This window comes from Equus caballus, chromosome 4, assembly GCF_041296265.1.
Source record: "Equus caballus isolate H_3958 breed thoroughbred chromosome 4, TB-T2T, whole genome shotgun sequence".
Taxonomy (NCBI): Eukaryota; Metazoa; Chordata; class Mammalia; order Perissodactyla; family Equidae; genus Equus; species Equus caballus.
Genome location: NC_091687.1, coordinates 99,968,585 through 99,993,109, shown reverse-complemented (window position 1 = coordinate 99,993,109; position 24,525 = coordinate 99,968,585). Strand labels below are relative to the sequence as shown.

At 42.4% G+C, this 24,525-nt stretch overlaps 1 long non-coding RNA gene and 1 gene segment (V, D, J or C); both read right to left on the bottom strand.

Moving 5' to 3' along the window:
* Positions 1-13,907: 13,907 nt before the first annotated feature.
* On the bottom strand, positions 13,908-14,709 carry LOC138923922 (uncharacterized). The gene is made up of 2 exons (XR_011438289.1): positions 14,488-14,709; positions 13,908-14,386 (listed from the first exon to the last, which is right to left on the bottom strand). It is a non-coding gene; the product is annotated as an uncharacterized lncRNA (long non-coding RNA).
* A 2,691-nt stretch (positions 14,710-17,400) lies between these two features.
* Positions 17,401-23,568, bottom strand: LOC106783096 (T cell receptor beta variable 5-5-like). The segment is given in 5 exon segments: positions 17,401-18,592; positions 18,698-19,439; positions 19,627-19,712; positions 23,015-23,364; positions 23,471-23,568. Coding segments are annotated over 2 exon segments (429 nt in total).
* Between the last annotated feature and the right edge of the window lie 957 nt (positions 23,569-24,525).

Genomic DNA, 24,525 nt, shown 5'->3' with positions numbered 1-24,525 from the left:
GGGAGTAAGATAAGTGGGTTCAGCTTACATTGACATAAGAGCAGGTGTGACTAGAAAGACTATGTAAACTTCCCTAAAACTGAGTGATGGGTGGTGTACAAATGACCAGTTTTGTAAACAGAATGGATCATCAAATTTTAGCAGAGGTCTTTTGAGCTCTATATCTGCTCTAGTGGGTGGAATGGCCTCCCTAGGTAGAGTTAAAGACATGATGCCACCTTTCACTTCCATTGATGTCGAATGTATTGACCCTCATTACAATCTGGATCATATACTTCAGGGTTTCTCAACTCTCAGCACATCAAGCTTCAATTGTCTGCACTTTAACTGTTTTTCCACTGAGAACACATTAATACACCTCCTCTCTCAGCTCTATAGAAGCTAATTAGCAACTTTGTGGGGTCTGAAGTTGTCACTTAAAATGAACATGCTTTTTGTGTTATCTAGATTTACTCCTTTAAAAGAAACTAGCCAGAGTCTTTGCTTCATCTAACATTGTTCTAAAATTTAAGGATTTTATCCCCTCTCTGATTCCATCTCTTTTCCTAGATTCTCTGTGTCCAGCAAATGTTTTAATTAACCTTCACTCCTCACTTTGATGGAATCCTAGGGTGTCCTGGCCCCTAATTAGAGAATTTCTCTCTTTGAAATCTTTGATCCATAAGGTCAAAGTGAAAGGCCCCAGTCACCATGTTGTTCAAAACAATCCAATACTTTCAGCTAATGTTGAGTTTTCTGAGAACATGTTCTTCAGTAAAATAGAATCATTTTTTTCTGTTTTATGGACTCATACCCTTTCGTGAAAGAAAGTTGAGTTGGTCCTTCTCAGCATGGATGAAGCATTGACATCAGAATCTATAATCTTCTATTCACTATGAGATCAAGAAAGAGAGGAAACGATTTATAATAAGGGAGAATAATGGGACCAACAAGGTGGACAGAGAAATAAGAGTTGACAAATCAGCCATATCACGATTCCAGGACTTCATTGCAACCTGTTCCTGAGAAACCCCTGTGTTCTTGTTTTGGGGTTCTGGGGGACAGACATTTAGCCTCACAGTAAATCACCCTTTGGCTCAAGTTAGCTCTAGTTAGTTTCTGTCATTTCTTTTCAAGCTAGTAAACCACCGGCTTCCTGAGCTGGGCCCAGGAGGAGTTTGTGCATGAAGATGAGCTAATATTGAACACTGCGGATTCACCGCTGGCACAGAGATACACGGCTGAGTCCTGCAGCTCTGTGGGAGGGATCTCCAGGCTACAGGGTGAGTTTGGGGGACACTCAGCTGAAAATCTCTCCTTGGGCATTTCTGTTTCTTCTAAGATATTTTCATTCTGGAAGGAAATCAAGAACTTGAACTCTTTTGCCAGGTTTTGTTGATACCAGAAAATAAAAGGGTGTCCTTTTTTTGGGACACAATACATTTTTACTTTCTGTTCTTTCCCTTTAATCAGTTGCCCTGGAGTCTGGGTGACTGCTGCATCGAGGACGCCTGTGAAGAAAGCAGATGAGAGCTGGAGACGTAGCCCATGAGGGAGTCTGATGGCATGGACGACAGGCTTAGGGCAGGAGCTGACAAGTTCAGAACAGCCTTACCTGCACCCAGGAGATGGCTGAGGACCATGAAGCAGATGAATATTGGACTCATGGTAGAATGAGGGGAGGAACAGAGGCAGGGGACTTTCTCTGAGGCTTTTTCATCCCCTGTGAGAAGCTGCTCTGTGACGTTATCACTTCACAAAATCCAATAGACTTTATACAAAGATGCTTTTACTTTCATCACAGAGCAATCACGAGGAATCATTCCTTTAGATGCCATCTTCACCTTTTTCAGGAATGCTTCTATTCTATATACTCCTTCAAAAGTATTCTCCTAAAGATTAGCATTATATACTTAGTAGAACGAAAACTTATTTTTGTTTCTCAGTTGCTTGATCCCTTTGAAGCATTTGACAATACTGACTATATCCTAAGTCCTGGAACTTTCTCTTCTCTCAGTTTCGTTCACATCATTTTCAATTAAATTTCTGATTTCCTGTCTATTGATTTTTAACATGCAATTTCCAGAATCTATATATATCTATTAAATTTAGAATCCTACTCTATAGAAGTAAAGAGAACAGAATATCTGGAGCTACTGTACTCAGTCATTGGAAAACAGGCAGCACAGGACTGTGATTCTCCTACAGCAAGAAAACATGGGACGATGTCTACACACGGTGAGGAGGGGAAAGCAGAGACAGAGAGTTTCCTGAGCTGTGGAGACCAAGGTTGAAAGATAGAGGGGACAGAAGCAGCTAGAAATTGTGAGGAAGACTGCCAGAGGGGCGGACGCTCCACCAAGAACTCCAGAAATCTTCACAGGGATCAGAACGAATTTTTGTTTCCACAGAAATCTGTGTCTGTGTAAATAGAAACTTCAAAAAATACTAGAGAGGGACCCACAGAAAAGATTCACCACCATCCCCAGAATGGCCATCATGCTTTAGTAGTGGGACAAAATTAGGCTGGAGCAGGAGTTGGTAAATTACAGCCCAGGGGCTGGCCACTTGTTTGCACAGTTATATTGGGGGGAGAAGCGCTTCCAGAATGGCAGCATGAGGAGCTCTGAGTACCCTCTTTCCAGAGAAAAAACATAGCTGCTGAAAGTTTAGAAACAAGCATTTAATGCCTCTGAAAATTGTCCCAAGAGCATACAGTGAATAGAGAAAGACTTATTTGAGAAAATCTACTCTCTCTCACTAACGGCAGGAAGAGTCTGTGGCATTGGAGTCGTGACTCCCTTCCTCCTGCACCACCCCAAGCTCCGTGTAACAGATGCTCTGCTCCTTGTGGACATGGTGGAGAACACAGGGGTCCTTCAGTTTCTCCCAGTGAGGGGCAGGCTGCCAGCATTTCTCATTCCACCAGCTCCATGTTGTAGAAACTGTGTTGCTGGTGCCGCCCATAGTTCTGGGCTCCCTTCTTCTACCTGGTGCCCTTGCCCACTCATAGGCTGGGCCCTCTATTCCAGAAACAACAGGCCAAGAATACCAGGTCCCAATCTTCCTCATTCTGGCTTGCTCATTGTGTAGAGTTTCCATGTGAGAGGGGCAAGTCAAGAAGATGAGGGCACATTACCCCATCCAGGGACCCACTCAGAGCAGGGGTATCATTCCGAGAGGAGCGGGCCACTGCCCCTGCCCCCAGTTCTGGAGCCATGTGCAGAGGTTCTGCTCATGGGAGAGGCAGGCCATAAGGACAGAGCTTCATAGCTCTGCTATGACTTAAGGATCGGCCCAGTCTTGCTGAGATTTTCTTAGAACTGTACTGCAACCTAAGGCTTCCTTTTTTTCATCTCTTGCTTCTTTCCTCCCTTTCCTCCTTTCTTCCTTTCCTTTCTCTTTATAGTGGTCAGATCTGCAACACAGTATAACGGCCCATCCTCCTCGGCTTCCTTCCCATTTTCTCTCACAGGCATTTTCTCTACCAAATCTCTTGCATGACTAATCCAGGCTTGGAATCTACTTCTTGGAGGACCTGAACTAAACAATCTCTCTTAGGTGGGTTTGGGGCCCTCCATAAGGGTCACAACCAGTATAAAGCTGTGCTGAGGAAACTGAAATTTCTAGAAAATAGTTCCTGTAAATCCATATAATGGCACTGGATCTTCACAGAGATTCTACTCTTAAAATACGTCCTTATTTGGCCTTGGAGAATGAATGTCCTGAACGAAAATGAGAGAGATTAGAGGAGGCTGCAGCTTGGATGAGACGTAATCCCAGGAAGAAACTGCTCACTCCTGTCGAAGTGCGATCATGCAGTATTGGTCCTTCTGTGACAGGCTTATGTCACTTGGCATAATGTTCTCAGTGTTCACTCATGTTGTGTATATTAAAGAATCTCCTTCTGTTTTTGACTGAATATTTTATTGTATGTGTATACTACATTACACTTAAAATTTTAAGGGGGCAGATCTCATGTTAAGTGTTCTTACCACAAGAACAACAATAAAAACCACTCACTCTTGCTCCCTTACTCTCTCTAAAATCCCAGAACATCCAACATCATGACTTCATGTTTATTTTCCAGATTTTGCTATCAGATTCTCCTAAGATTTGATTACCTCCTTCTTGGAATGTGTCCCCACAGTTTTCGTGAACTTCGCACCCCTAGAGAAGAAGGGAATTCTCTGCTGCTCTGCTTAACAATGTCCAAACATTCCCCTTTCCACCTCCTTCTCCTTCGTCATATCTCTCAAAGCCATCAGGTATAAGGATCAGACAGGGCACCAGAGCAGCAGAAGTATCTACATCATCAATCTCGAGTGTTACCTTTTATCTGGGCCTGAAATGAGATGAGTCTCTGCTCTTCATTTCTCTCCTCCCCTTATTCAGGAGGATGTGGAGTGTTTACATAATCTCAAGAAGCTCCAATCTACCCAATGGTTGAATTCTTTGGCCATTTCAATCAAGATGCACCAATTTTCTAAGCTGTATCATGGAGCCATAAAATGCAGGAAAAGGCCCCAGAGACATCTATCCCCAACATCTCATTTTATGAAAGAAAAAATAGAAATCTGGGCAGGTGAATGAAGACACAAGCTTTAATAATTTGTGAGAAAAGGGGTGTAGATATATGGTGAGTACAAGAGAGAGGAAAAGCAGGACATTGTAGTTAGATGGGAGTGGCCCAGAAGACAGTTTTTAGCTTCTCTGATTTTTACTTAAAATTAGCAGAATTGGATCTTGGATAGTACTTCTTCGGCTCTTGATTAAAAAGTTGGAAGCATGTGACTTTGTTGTTGACTGTATGTGGTGGAGTAATAAACAAATCGCTTAACAGGCGTATCTATGTGTTCTTCAAAATTAAAATGAGGACACAGTCTCATCCTCTGAATCTCATGCTAGAGGATTCCAATTCCTTCTCCCACTGACGAACTTTATTCGCCCATGCATCCACTTATTCAATGAGTCATCATAAGTATTTTAACTAGTAAAGACCATAAGATATTGGTTTTTAGAAAGCTGTTCTAATAGATTGCAGAAATCCCTTTGGTTTCAAACAAAACACAGTGAGTATATTTTTTATTAATGTTAAAAATTGGGGCAAATTCTAGTAATTTTAATACACCTTCCAGAGCACAGCATCTAGCTTTTGATATGAGTTCTATTTATGTGCAACTTACATGATTCATAGACAGATTTCTATCAGGCAAAATGGTTAAATACATTCTGTAATGTATGCCCCAAGCAAATCATTTGTCTTTAAATTTGACACAAATTGTGAGACCACATCTACTTGCCTGCAGGGGAAGTTTCTTCTCCTTAGGGCAAGGATTCGTGAGAGTGGGGCTACATCTTTCCTGGGCCTGCTCTTTAAAGTATTTCTAAGTCTGCAACTTAGATTAAAAAAAAAAAAAAAAAAACACTGAAAAAAAGTTCCTGTTTATCTGCTGAAGCAAACAGAATGTGAGATTAAGGGAACTCTGGGAAAATACCACAAACTGAATATTGGGTAAATATAAGCACTTTCCTATTCTTAGCCTGTCAACAGTTTTTCTTGTTTTATGCCCAACTTCTGTCTACAAAGGAGATAAAGACAGCCATAAACCCACTTCCTATTGTTGAAGGAGGGGTGGGAGGTCTAAGAAGGTCCTTGCATCTGGGAAACAGAGGTTTATGCACAGTGGGGAGGCAGTGCTTTGGCTCTGTGTTTCTGCTGGCACAGAGATACACTGCTGAGTCCCCCACTCCTGGGGAGCGGATGCTAAGAGAACAGAAGGAAGTGTTAGGCCGGCTGGGTAGGAAGTTGTCGGAGGTGTCTGTTTCATTGTTAAATTCTTTATCATAGTAGTAGAACAGCAGCTTTGGGGCTTGGCTCGGCTTCTGTTGGTACCAGTACATGAGCTCATGACTCAGATTCTGAGAACAACTCAGGTTCACTGGATTTCCCTTCCTGGTAATCTGGTATCTTGGGTTCTGGGTGACCATGGCACCCATGTGACCTGCAGAGAAAGGAGGAAAATTTAGAGACAGAGTCAAAAAGGAGACAGATATTGCTGCCATAAAAAGAAGGCATGTAAATGAGGACACAATAGCTTCAGTCAAAGATGTCCTTTCAGACTGGGACTCACCTATTCCAAGGAGACAAAGGGTCACACAGTGGAGAAGCCTGAGATCCATGGCAGGGCCAGGACAGGAACAGGGTGTCTGCCTGTTCCAGACTCTGATCTCTCTGTTGAGAGGTGGGAGTTCAGAGAGTCCCTGGTCCCTGATAGGTAGATCTCCCTGTGATGACAGTGCTGCTGTTGACTTCACCATGGTGGGGGTCACTCTTTGGTGTGATATTAGACAGAGCGTCCCACTTGGCAAGGGAGTCTGGGCTTGGCTGGACCAGGTATGAAGCAGATGTGTTCCCTTATTTGTCCCTGTTCCTATATCTGCCGCATGCACATCCAGGCCTCTCCATCTCACTCCTAGTTTATGAAATCCTGTAAGGCAGCTCAGAGGTTTCTCAACACATGACTACTCTTACTAAAGTCTCACTTATAAACCTGTTGAGATAATCTCTTTTTGTTCTGTTATCCACATAGCAGATGGATTACTGATGTCTGCAAATTATCCCCACCTTTATATAGAAACCAAGCCTGGAATTTCTCTATCTCCATCCACTTTTCAAAGACTATCAAGGAACCTCAAGGAACTATCAAAGAAGATTTTTGTCTATCTGTGGCATCATAATGCCCCCTTGTGGCCAGTAGAAAAGTGTCTAGAAGCAGCTTTCCTACCCTGTGGAAACCTGCGCAGTAGTGTGAGATAAAATAGGGCTTAGAAATGTATCTAGTTTCTCATTCTGCTCCAATTGGATCTGTAACCCTCAGACCGCCACAATAGCAGTGTCTGGCAAGCCTCACTAAAAGTAACATAGCTCTATTGCAGCCCCTGGAAGTGACCTCAGAATGTTTAGGATTGGCTAACATCCATCTATATATAGAATTAACTCATGCTTTTTATACTAACAAATCAGACCCTATGGATAAAGGAAAATTAACTTTAATTTGTAATGATTTACGTGCTTCTTTCACTCAAAAGGAGATTTAAAAAAGTATTTGGAAATGGGTTTGTGCTCAACAAATGTAACTTACACCTATCACTGCCATTAACATCATTATCAGCGAGAAACCTACAAACCCAGTAGTAAATGCATTTTCTTTGTATTTTTAACCTATTTTTTAAGTTGAGGTTATGATAGTTTATAACATTGTGAAACTTCAGTTGTACATTATTATTTCTCAGTCACCATATAAGTGTTCCCTTTCATCCTTTGTGCCCACCCGCTAACCCCCATCCCCCTGGTAACCACTGAACAGTTCTCTTTGTCCATGTGTTTATCTCCACAATTGAGTACAAACATACAGTGTTTGTCTTTCTCTGTCTGGTTTATTCCACTTAACATAATACCCTCAAGATTCATCCATGTCGTTGTGAATGGGATGGTTTTGTTTTTTTTATGGCTGAGTGGTATTCCATTGTATATATATACCATATCTTCTTTACCCAGTCATCAGTCTATGGACACTTGAGTTGCTTCCACATCTTGGCTATTATAAATAATGCTGCAACGAACATAGGGTTGTATAAGTTTCTTTGCATTCTTGATCTCAAGTTCTTTGGATAAATACCCAGTAGTGGGATAGCTGGGTCATAAGGTATTTCTATTTTTAGCTTTTGAGAAATTTCCATACTGTTTTCCATAGTGGCTGCACCAGTTTGCATTCCCATCAGCAGTGTATGAGGGTTCCCTTTTCTCCACAACCGCTCCAACATTTCTTTTCTCCATTGTGTGTTCTTGGCTCCCTTGTCGAAAATTAGTTGTCCATAGATGTGTGGGTTTATTTCTGGGCTCTCGATTCTATTCCATTGATCTGTGTGTCTGTTTTTCTGCCAGTACCATGCTGTTTTGATTACTACTAGCTTTGTGGTATATTTTGAAGTCAGGGAGTTATCACTCCAGCTTTGTTCTTTTTTCTCAGGATTCCTTTGGCTATTTGGGGTCTTTTGTTGTTCCATGTAAATTTTAGCATTCTTTGTTCTATTTCTGTGAAAAATGTCCTTGGAACTTGGGTAGGGATTGCGTTGAACCTGTAGACTGCTTCAGGAAGTACGGACATTTTAAATATGTTAAGTCTTCCAATCCAATAGCATGGAATATCTTTCCATTTCTTTGTGTCTTCATTTCTTTCTTTCAAGAATGTTTTATAGTTTTCACTGTACAAGTCTTTCACCTCTTTGATTAAGTTTATTCCTAGGTATTTTATTATTTTTGTTGCAATTGTAAATCAGATGTATTCTTAATTTTTCTTTCTGCTACTTCATTGTTCGTGTATAGAAACACAACTGATTTTCGTACCTTGATTTTGTATCCTGCAATGCTACTTTATTCATTTATTATTTCTAAAAGTTTTTTGGTGGATTCTTTAGGGTTTTCTATATATAAAATCACGTCATCTTCAAATAGTGACAGTTTCACTCCTTCCTTTCCGATTTGGATCCCTTTTATCTCTTTTTCTTGCCTGATTGCTCTTGCTAGGACTTCCAATACTATGTTAAATAAGTGTGGTGAAAGTGGGCATCCTTGTCTGGTTCCTGTTCTTAGAGCGGTAGCTTTCAACTTTTCTCCATTGAGAATGATGTTAGCTACAGATTTGTCATATATGTCCTTTATTATGTTGAGGTACTTTCCCTCTATACCCATTTTATTCAGGGTTTTTATCATAAATGGATGCTGTATCTTGTCAAATTCTTTTTCTGCATCTATTGAGATGATCATGTGATTTTTATTCTTCATTTTGTTAATGTGGTGTATTATATTGATTAATTTGTGGATGTTGAACCATCGCTGGAATAAACTGAGTTGATCATGGTGTGTGATCTTTATAATGTAGTTGTACTCAATTTGCTAGTATTTTGTTGAGTATTTTTACATTGATGTTCTTCAGCAATTTTGGCCTGTAATTTTCTTTTTTTGTGTTGTACTTGTCTGATTTTAGTATTAGGGTAATGTTTGCTTTACAGAATGAGTTAGGAAGCCTCCCCTCCTCTTCAATTTTTTTGAAAAATTTGAGAAGGATAGATATGAAGTCTTCTTTGAATGTTTGGTAGAATTCAACAGGCAAGCCTTCTGGTCCTGGACTTTTATTTTTGGGGAGAACTTTGATTATACTTTCGATATCCTTACTGGTGATTGCTCTATTCTAATTGTCCACTTTTTTTTTTTTTTAAAGATTTTATTTTTTTCCTTTTTCTCCCCAAAGCCCCCCAGTACATAGTTGTATATTCTTCGTTGTGGGTCCTTCTAGTTGTGGCATGTGGGACGCTGTCTCAGCGTGGTTTGATGAGCAGTGCCATGTCCGCACCCAGGATTCGAACCAACGAAACACTGGGCCGCTTGCAGCGGAGCACGCAAACTTAACCACTCGGCCACAGGGCCAGCCCCAATTGTCCACTTCTTTTGATTCAGTTTTGGGAGGTTGTATAATTCTAAAAATGTATCCATTTTTCTAGATTATCCAATTTGTTGTTGTATAGCTTTTCATAGTGTTCTCTTAGAATCTTTTGTATTTCTGAGGTGTCCATTGTAATTTCTCCTCTTTCATTTCTGATTTTATTTATTTGAGCCTTCTCTTTTTTATTGATGAGTCTGGCCAAAGGCTTATCAATTTTCTGTATCTTTTCAAAGAAGCAACTCTTAGTTTAATTGATTTTTTCTATTGTTTTTTAGTCTCTATTTCATTTATTTCTGCTCTTATCTTTATTATTTCCTTCCTTCTACTAATTTTGGGCTTTGTTTGTTCTTTTTCCAGTTCCTTTATGTGCACTGCTAGATTGTTTATTTGATATTTTTCTTGTTTGTTGAGGTAGGCCTGTATTGCTATAAACCTCCCTCTTAGAACCGCTTTTGCTTTATCCCATAGATTTTGGCATGCTGTATTTTCATTTTCAATTGTCTTCAGGTATTTTTTGATTTGTCCTCTTATTTCTTTATTGACCTAATCGTTGTTCAGTAGCATTTTGTTTAATCTCCACAGATATGTGGCTTTTCCAATTTTCTTCCTATAGTTGATTTCTAGTTTCATACCATTGTGATCAGAAAAGATGCTCGGTATTATTTCAATCTTAAATTTATTGAGACTCGTACAGACTGGGTCTTGCTTGTTCAGCAAAAGCCCCCAGGCCCATTGCAACCATGTGTCCTTCTGGCAGCCCAGCTACCAGGATTTGTATCAATATGGGACTGGCCAGCCTGGATCCTCCCTTGTCCCACTAGAAGAATATCACATCTTACAGGGACACAGAGACCCTCCATGTGAGCTACTGTTCCTGGGAACACTGGTCGTACCAAGGACAGCCCTTTGGCAAGTATGCAGCCTTTGTTCCTCTGCCTACTTAAGCAAGCTTCTATTAGGTGGCGGTTGAGGGTGCACACTTCCATCCAGCCAGCCGCCACTGGACATGCTCCCATAAGTAGGACCCCATAAATATATGTGTCTCATTCGCAGTCTCTGGGTCATTTCTTCCATCTCTCGGCAAGATATCCTGCCACCCTAGCCCAGCTGGGCCTGTGGCAGAACAGACTTGTTTGGTAGCCTAAGATGTGTATCTGTTACCCTCTTATCAGGGAAATAGGCAATTTTAGTACTTTTGTCTTTTGACCTTCATAATAGCTTCATAGCTGGTTGATCTGCTACCTTTATTGTATTTTTGCCTTTACCAGTGATTTTATTGCTTTTTTTTGATAATTTTCTTATTCCTATTTGTAGTCTTCGCTTTTCCACTTGAATAAGTCCCTTTAGCATTTCTTGTGAAGCTATTTTCTTGGTTATAAACTCGTTTAGTTTTTGCTTGTCTGGGTAATTCTTTATCTTTCCATCAATTATGAATGATAACCTTGCCAATTAGAGAATTCTGGGCTGTCGGTTTTGTCATTTCAGCACATTAAATTTGTGGTGTCACTCCCTTCGAGCCTGTGAGATTTCTGCTGAGAAATCAGCATATGGCTTATGTGGTTTCTTTTGTATGTAACTTGTTGTCTTTCTCTTGTGGCTTTTAAGATTCTCTCTTTATCTTTAATTCTTGACATCTTAATGTGTCTTGATTTGGGCCTCTTTGGGTTTATCTTGTTTAGTGGTCTTTATGCTTCCTGTACCTGGATGTCTGCTTCTTTCTTTAGGTTAGGAGAGTTTTCAGCTATTATTTCTTCAAATAGATTCTCTGCCCATTTATCTCTCTCTTCTCCTTCTGGGACATATATAATATGGATGTTACTGTGCTTGACATTGTCCTGGAGATGACTTAGACTGTCTTCATTCTTTGTAATTCTTTTTTCCGTTATCTGTTTGACTTGGGTTATTTCCTTTAGTCTTTTGTCCAGCTTGCTCATCTGTTCTTCTGTATTATCTACTCTGCTGTTGAGTCCCTTTAGTGAATTTTCATTTCCAGTATTGTATTCATTTCTGATTGTCTCTTTTTCATATTTTCCAATTCTTTGTTGAAGTTCTCACTGAGTTTATCCATTCTTCTGCCAAGATCAGTGAGCATCTTTATGAATTTTTGCTTGAACTCTTTGTCAGGTAGATTGTTTATTTCTGTTTCATTTACTTCTTTTTCTCAGATTTTGTCCTATCCTCTTACTTTGACTGTATTCCTTTGTTTCCTCATCTTGCCTCTTTCTCTGTGCTTATATCTATGTATTAGGTAGGTCAGCTATGTCTCCCAATCTTGGAGAGGTAGCCTTACATAAGATATGGCTTATGAGGCCCAGCAGAGTGCTTCCCTCTTGTCACTAGTTTCAAATGTTCCAGGGGTGTTCTTGGTGTGGACTACATGTGTCCTTCTGTTATGGCAGCATTGCTCTTGCTGCAGGTGTCTGGGGAGTCTAGGGTGTCCCCTTGCCAGGTGGTTGTAATGCTCAGCTGTATGTGGCTGCTATGGTCTTTTCAGTCACTTTATCAGACATGGGGAACCCCAGGACAGTTGGCTGCAAGGTCTAACAGCACATAGCTGTTGCAGTTTTCTGTTAAATGAATAGGTCTTCAGTGTAGCTGGTTTCTAGGCTCAGGGGCTTGCAATTGTTTTAGACCCCCAGCCTGCAAGGCTGTTATCAGCTTTCTCAGAATTGCAGCTGAGTAGGGCTGGCCCCAGGCACAGGAGCACTCAATTGTTTCAGGCTTTAGAAGGTGGGGCTCATCCCCAATGTGGCTGTTTGAGAAGCACAAGTCTGCTGCAGCTGACAAGCCCCATTGCCCATACGATGACACACCCCATCAACACACTCCTGCCCCATGTGGGTTCCTTGACCAACTGAAGCCAACCCAGTTTCCCTGCTGCAGAGGCTCCACATACTCCATCAATAAAGCCTTCCCCTTGAGCACACCCTACCTCACAGAGGCAGACCCACTCCCCTGGCTGCAGAGGTTCAAGCCACCCCATCCACGCACACCCATAAGTTGCCCAAGGGCTTACTGTTGGGTGGGGCCAGTCCCTAGGGCAGACTGCCTGCCCTGGCTAAGCTGGATTAAATCAGTGCTCTAGTGGGTGGGGCAGACCTCTGCCCTAACAGGTCAGGGGAAGACCTCCAATGGCATCTGCCAGCATCTACATCAGCACACCTGTACTAGGTCACGATAATGGCTGCCTCCAATGTCTCAGTCCCTGCAGAGGTCTCACTTCTCACTGAGGTGCAGCCAGAGACTGTCAGATGAGTCTCTTTTCAGCAAAGTACTGTGTACCTTTCTTTCTCATGATATTAGGAGCTTTCCTCAATGGGTAAATTTCTGTGTAGGCACGTTGAGAGCAGGATTTTCTTTCCCCTATGTCCAATAGCTTTTCTTGTGGGTATTCCCCAATGTAGTTCATAACCATCAAAGCTAGGCATTATGTCACTCATCTCAGTTGTGCTGAGTCCAAAAGCTGCTTATTGTGGTAACACTTCCCTGCTCAGATCTCCACTCTTCCAGTGAAGTCTTCATACCTTAAGGTTGCTCCTGCCCAGCTGTGAAACATCACAGCTGGAAGGGGGTTTTTTCCTTTCTGGAAGAATTTCTGCCTCTTCTACCTCAGTCAGTACCATCCCTAGGAGTTCTTAATATCCAGTTTTCCATTCTCTCTGAGGGGTAATTTTTCCAAGAGTAGTTGTAACTTCATTGTGTCTGTGGGAGTAGGTGAGTTCAGAGTCCACCTATGCTTCCTTCTTGACACTGTCCCCTCCAGAAGTTCTTACTGAAGAATATTTTAATGCACTAAGGAGCTTTTTTAAGACACTAAGGCAGACAGATGGAAGTGTTCTCAACAGCCTCTGAACTGGCTGGCTCAGCCTAGAGATAATGTTGAGCTGTGCTGGTTACCTTGAAGAGTTAGAACTCTCTGGAGAACAAAGAATTAGTTTTGAGCTATGATTTGGGACTAGTTGCCAGGATATCCATCTGTGTGTATTCCTTTGAAGAGGAAAATGGCTGAATAAAATAGCTGAAATTATCGTCATCATCAATAACATCATTACTATCAATGCAATTCTACAAAAACAGGAAAAAAATGTTTTCCAAACACAAACTATGTGTTGAGACTTTGAGGCAGAAAACTTCCTGAGAAGAGGCTTGAGAGTGAAGGATATCCATTCAAATAGTTTAGATGGTGATACAACCACAGAGGGAAAGCCCACTGTTCACTACTCTCATCTCATCACCATCTATATTATTAATGTTTATTGAGCATGTTTCATGATGGCATATTTTTATAGGAGAGCAATCATCCCTAGCCCCTGAGGGCTGAGTCTGTGATCAGTTACTTTCAGTTTTTCATCTTTGAGTCCTCATCAAGAAGTACTTCAAATCCCTGAGTCATAATTATTTGCAAACATTTCAGCCCTCATGTTTCAAGAAATATTCATGTTCTCCCTTTATATACATGCCAGCTTATCACTGCAAGCCCACTTCTTTCTCCTGATCGTGAGGAATAAGGGAAGGGCTCTGTTTAGAGCCTCCATGAGCTGAATAGACAGAGGAGAACCATGATGCTTTGTGCACAGGAAGGAAGGGGTTCTGCAGTGCTGTGGCTAAGCTGCTAGCACAGAAATACACGGCTGAGTCCCCCAGCTCTGCAGGCTTGATCTGGAGAGGAGAGTCTCCTCCTTTGGACCTCTCTGCAGAAAACCGATGCTTAGGCAGCTGTGAATCATCTGCTACAGCCTCATCCTCAAAGCTAATCAGAAGACCCAGGCCCTGTCCCAGGGTCTGCTGGTACCAGTAAAGGGCACGGTGGCCAGAAATAGGGTCACACCACAAAGCCACAGCCTGTCCTTTTCCTGTGATCATGTGTCTGGGAGACTGAGTGACTCCACCTTCAGTGAGTTCTGTAGGGGAAAAAGACAGAATTTGAAAATGGAAAAAGGAAATGATTGTAATAATCACTGGAAAGATAAAATGCAGAGATCTTGGCATCTGTAGGACTCACCTGCTCCCAAGAGACAGATGGTCACCCAGCAGAGGAACCTGGTGCCCATTTCAGGGTCAGAATAGGAATAGGAGGTTCAGCAGTTCAGGTCCTTGTGAGCATGAACAGAGGAGGAGAGATGTCCCTTTTGTCCCTACGAGGTAGTTCCTGTAGTGACGTCACTGTCTCCACAAATACCCACAGTCTGAAACATCAAATACTGTGCAGTAGATTTGCTCATTGCTACTGGGAGCACAACCACAAAGAAAATAAAACAATTAGACAATTGGCTTTTGAATTGTTTCTTACACCTTTCCTTGGATAGAGTTAGGAAATATATTATGTTTAAAATTGTAAGTGCATATTGATACCTCCAAATCAACACAACATTTCTACCTCATCTTTTCCTGGTTCTTAATTATACTCCTTTCTCTTAATAAGTACCCTAGTTCTCAATAATATCAATACATTTACTCATTTTGTCTCTCCTACAGTATGTTAAAATGTTTCAGAAGTATTACATACACTAAAATCATTATTGATAAGCAAGCTCCCAAGTGAAGCTCATCCTCAACCTCATTTAGCCTTATCACAGTAAAACTGCTAAAATATAAAGACAGAGAGAAACTCTGAAAAACAGTCAGACAAAAAATATGTCACTTCCAAAGAGATATGCAAAGAGTCAATAAGCACATGAAAAGATGCTTAACACCATTAGTCATAGGAAAATGCAGATCAAAACCACAAGGACATTCCACTCCGCACTTACTAAGATGGCTATTAAAGAAAAGAAACAAGTATTAGTGAAGATGGGAAGAAACTGGAACCCTCATGCACTGCTGATGAGAATGTAAAATAGTACAGCTGCTGAGAGAATCAGCTTGGCAATTACGCAAAAAGTTAAACATAGAATTACCATATGACCCAGCAATTGCACTCCTAGGTTTATAACCCAAAGAACTGAAGACAGAAACTCAAAGAGATACTTGTTGACCAATGTCATTGCAGAATTATTCGCAATAGCCAAAAGGTGAAAACAACTCAAATGTCCATCAAGCGATGAGTAGATGTTCAGAAGGTGGTATATCTACACAGTGGAATATTATTCAGCCACACAAAGGAAAGAGATTCTGATACATGTTATAGCATGACGGACCTTGACAGCATCATACTGAGTGAAATAATCCAGACACAGTAGGAGGAATATTGTATGATTCCAAATATATCCACTATCTAGAACAGCCAAGTTCACACAGACCAAAAATAGATGAGAGGTTCCCAGGGCCTAGTGGGGGAGGGGGCCGTAAACGGAGAATAGGTTCAGATTTTCTGTTTGAGATGATGAAACACATTTTGGCAATAGAAAGCGGTGATGGCTGCACATTGTGAATGTGCTTAATGCCACAGAATTGTACATTTAAAAATGTTTAAACTGACAAATTTTGTTATATATATAGCCACAATCTTAAAAAAGTTAAAAAAATATGTATCACCATCATATAAACAGAACCTAAGTTAATTGAATAATTTGATAATTTTTCTAGAAGTGATGTATGTTGGAGTATATCCCCAAAAGAGTTACTGTTATAGCTGTAATCTTCTTTTGTAGGGTAAGAGAGTTCCACTACTCCATACCTTTACACAAATTTCAGATTGTCACTCTTTTGAAAATATTCTTGTCTGGTAAGTTTGAATTCATACCATATTGTCCAGTTTGCAGCACTTTGATTCTAAGTCAGGCTGAGAATCTATTCATATGTTTAGTGATAATTTAGTTTATTCTTCTGTGAACTACCTGGATGAAGTATTGCCATTTTTATTGAGTTGTCCTTTTCTTATTAAGTAATAAGAATTATTATTCATTCTAGATACTAGCTCTATTAGACAAGATCAGCTAAGCTACAGAAAACAAAGAAAAACAAATCCTAAAATCTCAGTGGTTTTACTCTATAAAGCTCTGTTTCTCATGACCACAAAGACAGCATGAAGAGCTTTCTTCAGTGTTTGTCCATCAAATTATGATCTACTGAGCCAGGCTGCTTCCGTATCGTAATCAGGCAACCTGTAACAGGTACCTTCCAAGTTCAGCAAGGCATTGAAAAGAGAGCTGAGGGGCCTGTGCAGAGAAGCCTGTACACAGCAGACCAGAGACCGCTGTGCTTAGAGAACCCTGCCTGCGAGACTGGCCTTCTGCTGGAATGGGGGAATTTGGTGGTAACCAGCTGCCTACAGTGATGTAAACTTTCCTAACTGAGAAAGGTGGCTCTTTGTCCCTAGACTGTGAGTGCAAACAACACAGTTTATCCTGAACACCGGATTTCCTTCCTGGAGACTAGGCTTTTAGTGCATGATGGGCAGTGGGTGCCCGTGTGATGCAGTCCTGATAAAAATTTGAGCACCAGGCCCCTAATGGCTCCCTTGGAAGAAAAATTGCACTCATGTTGCTGCATTTCTGTTGCTGAGGGAAGCATGAGCTCCCTGTGACCCCTCCAAGGAGGAAAAGAGCCTAAGGAAGCCTGTATGTGGATTCCTCCAGACTCCACCTGTATCTTTTTCCCTTATGATCTGTCACTGAGTATTTACTGTGTCACTGATAAATCTTAGCCATGACCACAACTATATGCCATATCCCATGAGTCATTCTAGAGAATCTCCAAACTTGGGACTGCATTGGGGACCCCCAACACAGCGTCACAGGATATTTTTAAGGACAAGGCTTGGAACTGGCTTACCTAATTTTTACCCACATCCAATTGTCAGAACCTGGTCAGAGGTTCCCAACCCTCCAACTGCAGGTGAGGCTGGGAATGCCAGAGGAGCCACGGGGATTGGGTGAGCAGGAATGGTCTCTGTCACACTGATTCTTGACCATTTGTCTGCATTCATCATGTCTTTTCCCAGTCTGTGACTTACCTTTTCATTTTTTATTGCATGTTTTGATGTACACAAAATTAACTTAATGAAACTGAAAATATAAATATTTATCCATGTAGTTTGTGTTCTTTTGTGTCTCCACGAAAAAAAAATCTTTCTTTGAATGAGTGCCTAAAAACACTTTTCTTAAATTCTCTTAGCAAAATTTAAGTTTTACTTTTTATAAGTATGCCAGAAATATTTTTTGTGTGTGTAAGGAGTGAAGTAGAGATCTAGAAATAAGACTGAGGGACTTATGTTCACTGCAGAAGAAATAGCCTATAAAAAAGACGTCTAGGGTATAAAAGAACATGGCACATATGAGGAACCAACCAAATGTAGATTAGTGTGGCTGAAGCAGAGAGAGCCAGGGGAACTTGTCCACGACGATGGTGAAGAGACAGGTGGAGGGCAAACATTATAGGACTTGTAGGTCTATTGTATCAGAGAAGAAAGGCTGCCAGGAGCAGAGACCATATGAGTGAAGGTTCATGACTGTAAGTGGAAGGTAGTAGAGGGTATGGAAGGCGTAGATGAGGAAGTCACTGAAGCCCATAGTGGAGGGAAGAATGTGGAGGTTTTAGATTATCAAGGGAACCTTCATGTACCTCAACTAGAGATACATTTTCCTTTCTGTATGCAGAAAGATTGAGATCTGCAGAAGAGAGAACCAGCAAGACGAGGATGTTGAGGTGACCTATGGTCAGGCCGAGAGTGGCTTAGGGATGGACTTCCACACTCAGCGTCATATCGCCCACTGCTGGAAGGCCGCCATGCTGGCAGGACCTCTGTGACACCTGTGGAGGCAAGGGCTTCCTGGGCTTTGGGTTAGGCCTCATGAGTGCAGGGCACCCTCAGTCTTTCTAACTACACTTTGTGTGCAGAGACGAGGCGGCCGTGCAGCACTGTGGAGTAACTGCTGGCGTAGAAGTACACAGATGTCTGGGAGGGGCTAGGTATCAGACTCCACCGTGAGGGGGAAATTCTCTGTATTTGATCTGGAGATGCTGTACGCACCGGGGACTTCTCTTTGGTCAGTGCTTCCTATCCCAGATGAATAATGGATTAACTTCAGACCATGTCCCAGGTCTTGTCGATACCAGTACATGCAGTCATGGTTTTGAGTCTGGTGACATCTGAGTCACCCTCTTCCTTGTCCCTGTGATCCTATGTCTCGGGCTCTGAGTGATTCTAGCCCCAGCATTCATGTGTCCTGTAATAGAGAGGGACAGAGCCTGATGTTGTCATCTTAAGAGGAAGACTTGGATTGAGGTCTTGGGAATCCAGAGAAAGAAACCCACCTATGACCAGTACTCACCTGTCCACAGGAAACAAAGAACCACATGGCAGAAGAGCCTGGTGCCCATTTCAGATTCAGGGCAGAATCTCGTGTCTTTCAGCTCTATTTTGGGGAAATAACTTGGGCTCTCGGTGTCTCAATGATGCCAGCATCCCTGACCAATGCTTATGCTGCAGAGCTAAGCTGCCACACCCCTTTCTCACAGGAATAAATGAATTGTTTACATATATACACAATTGAATGTGTAACGGAATAGGAACAATTTTGAAGTCTGTTTTTTGAAGAAATCTTATATTTGTTTTTCCCCTAACCATTAGTAAGGAAATTTGTTCCTCTGCATATTTTATTCCCATAATGATACAAGTCCTTATTTGTATACTATTAAAATTTTTCATAATATTTCTGTTGACTAAGAAACATTCTCATGGCAGTCTTGGTACTTTTGTGACTTCTCTGCTCAAAATTTGCCTCCAAATACCTTTTCTTAGCTTTTATTTTTGCCTAAACTGTAGATAATTGAATGTCAGCTTACAGTGATCTTCTCATTTTAAAACCCACTTAATGTCTAGAAATTTTTCAGTCTCAAGGTCAGGGTCACTGGAATTTGAAGAATGGTTTGATATTGTCTCAGAATTCACCGACTCATGGGAGCCCTGCCATCTGCGCTCAGACCTCTATGTTCTCATGGGCAAGATTCTTCCCTCTGTTTCAGGTGAGGCCATGGAGGAGTGGACCACTGAAGCCCAAGCTACTGTGATTTCTGTGAAAAAGAGAGGGTGGTTGTTAGCAATGTGGATGAGCTATTCCCAGTGGTACACATGTCTGATGCCTCTGTGGTCACTGGGAAATGTTCTGTCTCCATTCAGAAGGTCTTGCACCCACCAAATGAGAGAACATTGACTGAGTCATAAATTTGCCATAGTGCAAAGCTCACAGCTAATCAGTACCTGTGCACACTGCTGTTCCATCTGTAGGTCATATCTCAGTGTGAGGCTTCCCTATTTCTGGGACTGCACTTCTCGATGCCTGATTCCTACAAGCACACAACAGTGAGAAAGGACACAAAATCAGAAATCAGAGGCAAGGAGGAAGCTGATGTAGCTCCACATGGAATGGCTTGTGTTTGGATCCTGGCAAACCCATTTACGCCCAGGACTCACTTGGTTCCAGGAGACCAAGAGCCACAGAGCAAAGGAGCCTACAGCCCATGGCTGGCTCAGTGCAACAAAAGGGGCGTTTTTCAGCTAGGACTCACTTTGTTTGGGGTAGGGTACCTGGAATCCCAGACATCTGAGGACTGTTCTTATAATAAGGTATGATCAACAATATCCTAATTTCTTTAGGGAGATAAGCATTTTGCAGGAATATCTCTTTTTAAATTTATTTTTAAATTAATTAGTAATTATTGAGTCACAAATTTGGTGTTGTAGAAAACATACACTTCATCTTGAAGCTTGCCTGTTTCTGATTTTTTTGCACTAGCGTTTCCCAAGAACCTGGAACAGTACCTACACACGGAGGGTGGATTGGCTATAAAGTCAGTGAAGAATAACTTCAGGCCTTCTCACTTGCACAGAACTTTTTCAGGACTTTGAAAACTTTTTCTGTTCTCTTTTCTAAAGAGGACCCTAAATTTTTATAAGCTTTAGGCCCCACAAAACCTGGATCTACTCTTCACCTACATCCCACATGTATTTGTTGAATGAATGAAGAAAGGAATAAATAGATTTCTGAGTCCAGGTAGACTCTACTTCTGTAAACATAATCCTAGCCCATACAGTTACAAATAGGTTCACAGCTTTAAGGGAGCGGGAACCATGCGAGTCTGTTGGAAATTCAAAATAACCCAAATGTACTCACAAAAGATTTACTCATCTATGTTATTATAAGAATTTGAGTGAATGGATGGCAATATGAATGAAAGAAAAATGTCAGTTTCTTCCAAAGGGGAGTGTCTTCCAATGGTCATGTCATTCTATCACTGTCACGGTTTAGGCTGCCCCTGGAGGCAAAGTCTTGAGTCCAGGACTTAAGTGCAAGCAGTTTATTTGGGAAACGATCCCAGGAGACAGGAGTAAGAAAGCAGGGAGAATGAAACGGGGAAGGGGAAAAGCAGCATGAAGGTGCCATATTGAAGTTGCGCTGGAGCAAAAGATGGATTCCTTGGAAACTGCTGAGAAGCACATGGAATGCCTTCAGGATTGTCTACCTGAATGTAGAGCCTGGAGCTTTTCTCCCACCCTGAGCATTAGCACCTGCAGATCTGGCTGCCCTCGTGTGAGGGCCAAGTGGACTCCTATGACATAGAGAAGGCACTAGGCCAGAAAGCAGAGGGACTCCTGGTGGGCATGTGGGGGGCTGTCGGCACAAGGTGAATGGACGCAGACTTGGATGTAACTGTCCCTGTAGCTGTGGCTGAAATCAGAGGTGGGCCGAGGATGTGATGGAAGGCATGAGAGGCCCTTCTACGATGGTCTCTCTTCAAATGAAACTGTCCCTTCATCCGTCAGATCTTTTGTGTGATCTCCAATTGCTCTGAAGCCACAATTTCTAGAAGCACCACACTTTCTTTCATATCAGAATTAATATCAAACAGGAAGTGCTGTCGTGGGTCTTATTTTTATTTTGCCTTAAGAGGCGACACTTTCTAATTAATTTCACATCATAAATGATCAGACGACTGTATTTGCATTTCAGATAACTTTGTGTCGGGAACATAGGTGAGACAGGCAAAAGTCATCCACACCTGCCTGTGATCCCAGAATCGCACATAGTAAACAATTGTGCTAGACCAGAGGTTTATCATAGAGGTAATAGGGAACTAAGATTTCTTGAGCCTATACTTTATATTAGGTAACTTTTTTTATTTGCTTCCATAAAATCTCGGCAACACACATTTTATTGTTCTCAGTTAACAAATAGAAAACTCAGATAAATATTTTCCAAGTCACCGGCTTAAGGCAGGTGATAATACAAACAGACCAAGGCCTTTGAAGTCGGAGCTCCATCCTCTTCAGTGCATAGCCTCCCAGGTGAGAGACATTGTGCAAACGATGTGTGTCAGAGCCAGGGTTTCAGAAAGGGACTTCTGCGTCAGTGTTCAGTTCTGAAGACGTCTCCCTCTACCCAAATGCAGGAGGGTGGGGTGATAAAGCATGGGCGCAATCAGGATTGGCTATGGCTGAGTGCCAGTTCCCATAGTTGGTAGCTGTGCCTCTTTTAACAAGTTATCTAAAGTCTGTTACAATCAGTTTTTCGTTGTAACGTGGATAAATTGTTCTATCTCATGTGGTTCTTAAGAAAATTAATTGAAACAGTGTACTTAAGTATATGGTACAGAGAAATAAGTGATAAATAAGGAAATTCTCTATAAGTTCACATCAAAGTAGTAGAATGAAAGCTGTTGTCTGTGTTCACTAATAAACTTGTAACTTCAGGCTGCAAATGTCTACACCATACATTTAATATCTGTGACTCTCAGCTGTTTTCTTCAGTCCCTGACCTGGGCAGGAGTAGCATTTCAGATTTCCTTGGAGCTGGAAGACTTAGCTTAGAGCCAGCTGCGGCCTTCGGAGACCCTCCCTCCTCCAGAACTTCCGATGGTTTAGAAGCAGTAATTCCCCGTATTAACTCCCATTCTGCCTGAAATTGCTGGAGGGCTTCTGTTTCCTTGGCTGAATCCTCTGATACTTTGTAAATCCCCCTAGACACTTCTTTCCTGTAGTAGAGGATATAATGGCCCCACTGTATATGGAACGATGATGGGACAAACACACATTCTCTGGCTTGAAGTTATATGTCCTAGACACTGGCAGGCAATAAGCTATAGTGACCACACACCATGATGGGTCACTTCCCCACCACAGCTCAGCTGGCCTTGAAATGCCAGAGACAGTGCTCTGCTATATCTTATTGATCAAGGCCCAGGGGAACACTGTGGAATTTAGGGGAACATTGATTTTGGAGGCATGGAGATGTAGGCTTGACTCCTGCCTCTGACACTTTAAATATGAAATATTTGGAAAGTCTATTAGCGATAGCTTTCTATCTCTAAAGTGATATACTGAGATCTCCTTGTCTATAGAGTGGGCACACTGATATCTACCTGGCATTAAAACACATAAAGTTCACCTACAGTCTATCACACAGTAGGAACTCCTGCCATTCGCTAGGACTTGGAAGGTGATGGCAGAGATGTGAGAATACTCAGTGATGCTGGGGCCTGACTATTCAGGTGTGCTCTGCCTGAGCTCGGCAGGGAAGAGAGGGTGTTAGAGCAGAACTAGAAGCATCCCTGGGACTTGGCTAAGGCCTCCTCGCTCCCCCATCACATACTTAGCTGGGACAGGAAGGTTTGAGTACAGGGAGCCGGGAACTCCGCAGGGCTGTGCCTGAGCTGCTGGCACAGAGATACAAGGCTGAGTCTTCCAGCTCCAAGGAGCTCACGTCCAGCTCAGAGCTATAGTCACTGAACTGTTGAGCTGAGAAGCGGTCAGGGATGTTCCGCTTCTCTCCCTGCTCCTTTTCATAATACTTGATGAGAAACTGGGGGCCCTGCCCAAGAGCCTGCTGGAACCAGCAAACACTGCTGTGTCCAGAGCTGGGGTAGCATTTCAGAACAGCATTTCCCCCCATGCCTTTGATTAGGTGTTTGGGGAACTGGATGACCCCAGCATCCGCTGGACCTGTGGAGAAAGGAGACAGAGGCTGAAGACCTAGTGCAGGAAGGAGGCTGATACTCCAGCAACAGTCAAAGGCTCAAGATATGTCCCACCTGAGTTCAGGACTCACCAGCTTCCAGGAGACGGAGGGCCACACAGCAGAGGAGCTGGGTGCCCCTGGCTGACTCAGGCAGCACAAGACAGAGCATCTCCCTACTCAAGGCTCTGGCCTTTGGGGAAGAGAACAGATGTTTTGCTCCTCCCTTTTCTCCCTTTGGAGGGCTTTCTTGTGATGTCATTTCTGATGTCACTGTCCTTGTGGGCTCCTGTAGGCACTGTGCATCCCATGGACAGGCTCAGCTGATCCAGGTCTTCCCATCTCTGTCTGCCTGCCTCTTGAGCAGGGAGAGTTGGCTGTGCTGTGCTAGTCTGGCCAGGGTCCAACCTCCACACCTTCTCTACTGTCCTCAGAGCAGGTGCTCCTTTCACTACACCTGGCTCTGATTATCCAGGCCACCCCACTGGAGCCCCATCACACTCTCCACCAAATGTAGGCTCCAAGAGAGGCCTTACTCCATGGAAGGGAAGTTCTTGGTTCCCTGCTGTGGCAAACACAAGTGCACATCAGTTCTTGTGAGAAGACTATGATCAACACTTCATATACCAGGACTTACTTTGATTCAAAAAATTATCTCCCTGATGCAGGGACCAAGCCAAGACTGTCTCTCCCTTAACCCTCTCTCTCTCCCGGATGCTATCAGCGGCTCACTCAGTGGATCCACAGCGCCCTCACGTGGCCAGTTGTTCAGGAGCTCCATCGACAGTGCCCAAGCAGGTGGGTACCACCTACATTAGGCGTTGGGATGACCCAGGACACAGCACAGCTCTTGCTGATTTGATGCTTACCTCTCTCAAGCTGACCCTTAGCATGTGGTCGTGAGGGAGGCACTAAGCAAATATTTTTCCAAAAAGACTAGAATAATTCTAAATCTCATAATTAGTGTTCTAGGAAAGGCGATACCAGCCAGTCATTTGATGCCAGCTACCCTGGGAAGGGGTTGGAACCTTGGGCAAAGGGCTCTCTGGGACCCAAGGTACTTCCTGGAGAGGGCTGAGGGTGGAGTCCATTAGCCAAAAAGTCTTCCAAACTGCTGGGGAAATAACCCCATCAGTTCCATGGAGAAG